This window comes from Pundamilia nyererei, unplaced genomic scaffold (assembly GCF_000239375.1).
Source record: "Pundamilia nyererei isolate P.nyererei 1_Seehausen unplaced genomic scaffold, PunNye1.0 scaffold00166, whole genome shotgun sequence".
NCBI lineage: Eukaryota > Metazoa > Chordata > Actinopteri > Cichliformes > Cichlidae > Pundamilia > Pundamilia nyererei.
The window spans coordinates 5,399-10,688 of record NW_005187567.1 but is presented as its reverse complement, the minus strand read 5'-3'; the positions used below and the strand labels follow the sequence as shown (position 1 = coordinate 10,688).

Genomic DNA, 5,290 nt, shown 5'->3' with positions numbered 1-5,290 from the left:
TTTCTCAGGTATATCTGCCTTAACAACTGAGGCAGAATAGTGTTAAGGTACAGCTGTTTCACTCAATGCTATGTGAGCATTTCTGTTGCCTTATACGTTTCTGTACTTTATTTATGTTTGCGTATGTGTGTGTGTGTCTAGACAGTCAAGGGAGACTACAGACTTAAAGGAACTGAAGCATTATCACAAGGTCATTAGCAAGAAGCTCAGCACTGTTCAATAGATCCAAATGGGCCCATTTAGAAAGACATTAAGAGCAGCCTGCAACCCCAAACTACATTAGATTAGCTTCTTTATTCGCTAAAGCAAAGAAAGCAACAAAGACAGAAAGAAAAGAAACACTGCAGAAGGAAACAACGGTAAGTGCTCTCTGGGCCTTTCAAAATGTTCACCTAAAGCAAACAAGCATGTGTTGTACACATGAAATGGGTTTTCAGCACTTTTCTATATTCGCTTTTGGTTTCACTACATTATTTCTGTTTTTTTTCCCTAGTATTTCAAGAGAGATATTCTTTGCTGAAATTTGCTCTGTTCCAAAAAGTTATTCTTTAAGGGTGGATGCCTTTCAAAGGGGTAAGTGAAGCATTATCATGTTGAGGTCATTAGCAAGCAGCAGAGCAGCTAAGAGCAGCTCAATAGGCCATTTAAACATTGTTAAGAGCACTGAGCAATTCAACCCTACAGTGAAATACCTTCAGTCAATCACCCAGTAAAGTTATAGTGCTGTGAACTTCAAAGTGTGTGACCACAGTCTGAGAGAGGCTGATAACAATCTTTTCGCTCTCTCATTCCCAAATCTGATGCTTTTCTGAATGCTAGAGTAGGTAATCTAAGAGGTACTTTTAGAGCATTTTTAGTCAACAAAACCTCTAAAACATTACCAGCTCAGACCGTAGCATTTCAGTTCATCTATAGCAGAGCAATAACAGGGTACATGCCTCCCCTGAATGTCCTGGAGCAATGGAAGAATGTGGGATTTTAAAACGGAGAATCCCCTATGTCTTTTCACATGCCCTCACTGTTGGGACGTTATGTTCGGGTAGCACTAGAGAATGCACAGACTTAATTGGATGGACTACTTCCTGAATGCCCTTGTTGAGTTGAGGCTGCAGTTGTGCTGAGTCACAGTGCACCAGCAGAGGGGAGAAATTATCTCATAAGAATAAATAATTTAGTAAATGTATAATTTATGTGTCTTTCTACCTAAATACACGTGTTCTGACCAAAGTCAAATCACTGACTTGTAAAAGAAAAATACACAAAGCACACAACCGCAAATCACTATATTTTGTTCATTACTTCACTGCAACCTCGGCTACAAATGTTCTGGGAGAGGCTTATCCTCCTCCTTAAGGGTATTAGAGCAGGTTTGATGCTTCTCTGTATCGTTATTCCCACTTAGGGTTCTCCAGAAAGAAAGCAGTCGGCCTGCCACGCTCACTTTGTTGTTGTGCTGTTCTATGTTTTCCCTTAAAAGAAAAAAGAGATTTGGAGCCCTGTTAAAATGTCAGCACTGCACACATCTAATGAATTACATTCAGTCTGTCATTTCAGCTGCCAAATAAGCTAAGGTGACCCCTATAGAGGGTAACACATGTGGGTATAGGTTTTGTTTCAGTCCTGATGGCGGTAAAAGCTAGCTCCTTATTGCAGTTATGCCCAGAAACCAAAACAATGTTTTTCTTTCCTGACATCTGAATTCTTTCTAAAAGAAGAATCAATATTTTTTTGGTTGTTTTTAATATTTACTCATTATTTGATCAGCCTTTCAAATGACCCATGATAACAGGAGCATTCAAGATCCCTTGTTACCAAATGATTTTCTAACATGAGCTTCTTTTGACAGCTCCCTTGTTGCAAGAAGTCACCACAGCATGCAGCTCCATACATTTGATTTGGCAGATTTTTTTTTACCCCAGATGCCCTTCCTGACGCAGCCCCCAGGGGATCTGTGTCTCCTCCCATAATAGCATATTTACCAGATTCATTCACTTGAGTCAGAAGCTCAAGGTGATGATATGTGTTACCTATAGTAACTACAGCATGTTTTTGTTTTTTGTTTTTTTTTTGCTGAAGGAACGCAATTAATTCACAAGACAGGCTTTTTCAAAGGTAGATGCTAGAATATGCCATGTCCAGGTTTCAGTATCCAGGACTGATAATAATTTTCACAATCTTGTGATATACAGGGCCTTGACAGTCGTGGGAACAAGGCCGACTAACTTTATTCTAAAGCAGCAGAGAGAGGCATATGTGAGCATGGTTATAAAGACGTGCCAAAATTTAATGCGTTTTTACTACCTCGAGTTCAGAAAAAAAAATCTGTCAAGAAAACTATGTACTGAGGTGACCTCTTGTCAGAGAGGGAACAGCTGCCCTAAAAGCAGAGTGTACGAGAATTCCCTAGCTGAGACTGTGCAGCTATGTTGACTCACTGGTGAGCTGCCAAATTGGAGTCTGGTACCTTTTTCCAGTAGATTACTTTTAGCCTTTCAGCCAAATAAAGAAGTATAGAATAACCTGAACCCCATTTGGGGATGTAAGCTATAGGAAACTGATTTTGAAAGTAGTCACTTATAGAAAACAGATTACCTATATCGATAATGATCCCTATTTTTTTTTTTTAAATTCCAGATTTAAGTTTTAGGAGCCTTTCTTTGACAGTCTAATCAGAATTTTAGAAGTACTTGTGCTTCTCATTCCATCTCAAGAGCATTATAAATCATCTTTACAGTGTACTGCATCTTGCAGCTGCAATGAATTTTACGATGGATACACACTGTGCCGCTATAGGCAATGAGGGACAAATACAGAAGTGGATTGCATACCAAATGGCTCCTTATAGTTTCTCACCCTAACAATATGTTTTGATCAGCCAGGAAGAGCCTTTACCTCCAAATGTACAAAGAGACTAGAACTTCACGCAAACCAGCAGGCGAGGCTAAAACCTAGTACTCACCTGAGGGTCAACACACTGTTATTTGTTAAATAATAAAAACAGTTCAGAAGATATTCCTGTTACACTAATTGTTATGTGGGTGGTCTATTGCCAGTCTCTCATTAAAATAGATCAAGGTGGGAATTTGCTGCTCTTTGTTTTAAGGCTTTGAGCTTTCATTCATGTTCTGTCTTCAGTTGTTTATTATTTTTCGGGGTCTTCAGAGCCACAAACTTTCCCTGTGTGCTTCAAACAAGAGGGCAGAGTTCAACCCTTGACAGATGGCCAGGCAATTAGAGGTCTAACATAGATATGCAATCACTCATTAACAGTCTACCTGACCTGCATGTCTTTGGTTAATGTGAGGAAACTGGATCACCAAGGGGAAACTTCCCAACACACAGGGACATAACAATAGATTGGACGCTGGGGGTGCAAACTGAACCCAGAGTAATCTTGTTCTGAGTCACACTCCCTCTTCACACCTAAGCACCTGTTTACGCACTGAGAATTAACATATTTGTGCTTTGGGGAAAAGTGGAAGGAAACAAAAGGGGTTTATAAATTAAAATCTAGATGTTATGTATGGTGATGGTGTAGAACTCTAACAACAGACACTAATGCTCATGATTTGTCACCGCCAGTGAAACTGATTAAGGCTCAGTGGAAGCAAAATTCGCGACATCAAAAACAAAAGAAAGACTTAATTCGGTGGGATTTGTCCCCCAAAGTCATGAGCAGCAAGATCATCATACAGATTTTAGCAAAGCACCTCCTATGTGATACAGTGGTTTTATTACACAATTTTTATTTAAAGTGAACTATTTGCTCCTGGATTCATGTAAAAATGCTTCTTAGCTTTAGTTTTTATCTCACAGAATTGATATATGCTCTGTGGGTTTTCGGGTGAGACAAACAAAGTGTCCATCAATTTAAAAATAGAGAGCATGCTAGCCTCTGTGGCGCACCCAGAACGTGCCCAGATGTGGCACATGTTTATGAGTAGCCGACCTGCCCTGAGGTGACCTCTGCTTTAAGTGGTAAGAAAGCAAACAGCTGCTGTCTAGCAAAATATTTCCCCTGTCGAGGTGTTACAGCACCTTTGAGTGCTATTGACCTGTCGGCTGGACAGTTTAAGAAAATAAACTGCATACTGGATTTGAGCAACAGCTGTGTGAAAGTGTCGGGGAAATTGAATTCTAAAGTGTCGCATCTGCAGCAACACGACTAAAGGAGAAGTTGGTAACTCCCATGACTGGTTACTAGTGCAATTAAGGTGTCATTGCTGAGGCACATTGTTTTTCACAAAGAAATGTGTGTACCTGTGCGTCTGTGCTAATCCAGATTTAATATTATTGTGTTATTTATTTCAGCTAATACGAACAGAGCTGGGGTTTTTTTTTTTTTTTGGCTTCTTTTGTAGATAGTGACTGAAGATTAGTTTTAATCCCTCTAATTGCTCTGATTAGCCAATTTACACTCTTGTTAAACATATAACATTGCTCATCTATATGCCACGGTTGACTGGAAAGCCTTAGGTTTGGATTTGGCAGCAAACAGGGGGGTTAGCGGATTAACATTAATGGTGATTGGTATAAATGTTAGCCATATTAGAGACTGGCTCCAGCCCCCTGTGATCATGAACTGGATGAGCAATTGTGAAAATGAATGTATAGATGGATTGATGTTCGTTATTGTTCTTGATTTGGTCAATTTAGTTTTCTGTACTAAGTGTCTGTGAAGGTTCTCAGTCATCCAGGTCATTGTAGTCAAAGGAGCTTCCAAAGAAAAGCGTCTGGACTTCTTTAAGTTGCTTGAAGATGTTACACCTCTCATCCAAGAAGCTTCCTAAAATCCACAAGGAAGATGTCCCACTCAAACCCATAGTCAGTAGCATAAACTCAGCCACTTATAACATTGCAAAACACCTTGCTACCATCCTTGCACCTCTCGTGGGGAACACCCCACACCACATCAAGAACTCCACCGACTTCACCGACAAGGTCCAGAAACTTACCCTGGACCCAGATGAAACCATGGTGTCCTTTGATTTAGTCTCTCTCTTCACTTGCATACCTACCACTGAGGCCGTGGAGACTGTCAGAAAACGACTACAAGAAGACAGCTCCTTGGAGGACAGGACCAACTTCACACCTGATCAGATCTGCACACTGTTAGACCTCTGCCTTACCACAACATACTTCAAATACAACGAAGGCTTCTACAGACAAAAACATGGCTGTGCCATGGGCTCCCCAGTGTCACCTATTATAGCCAACCTTTACATAGAGGAAGTGGAAAGGAAGGCTCTGGGTTCTTTCAAAGGGAGAGTACCCAGCCACTGGTACCGAT

The 5,290-nt window shown here is 40.5% G+C and overlaps 1 protein-coding gene across 1 annotated transcript in view; it reads right to left on the bottom strand.

The window, feature by feature from the left end:
* Positions 1–4,976, bottom strand: part of LOC102194574 (CUB and sushi domain-containing protein 1) — a 157,282-nt gene extending 152,306 nt beyond the window's left edge. Inside the window, exon 1 of the mRNA XM_005745789.1 lies at positions 4,956–4,976. Within this exon, the coding sequence (XP_005745846.1) occupies positions 4,956–4,976 (21 nt within the window). The remainder of the gene's footprint in view (positions 1–4,955) is intronic.
* Between the last annotated feature and the right edge of the window lie 314 nt (positions 4,977–5,290).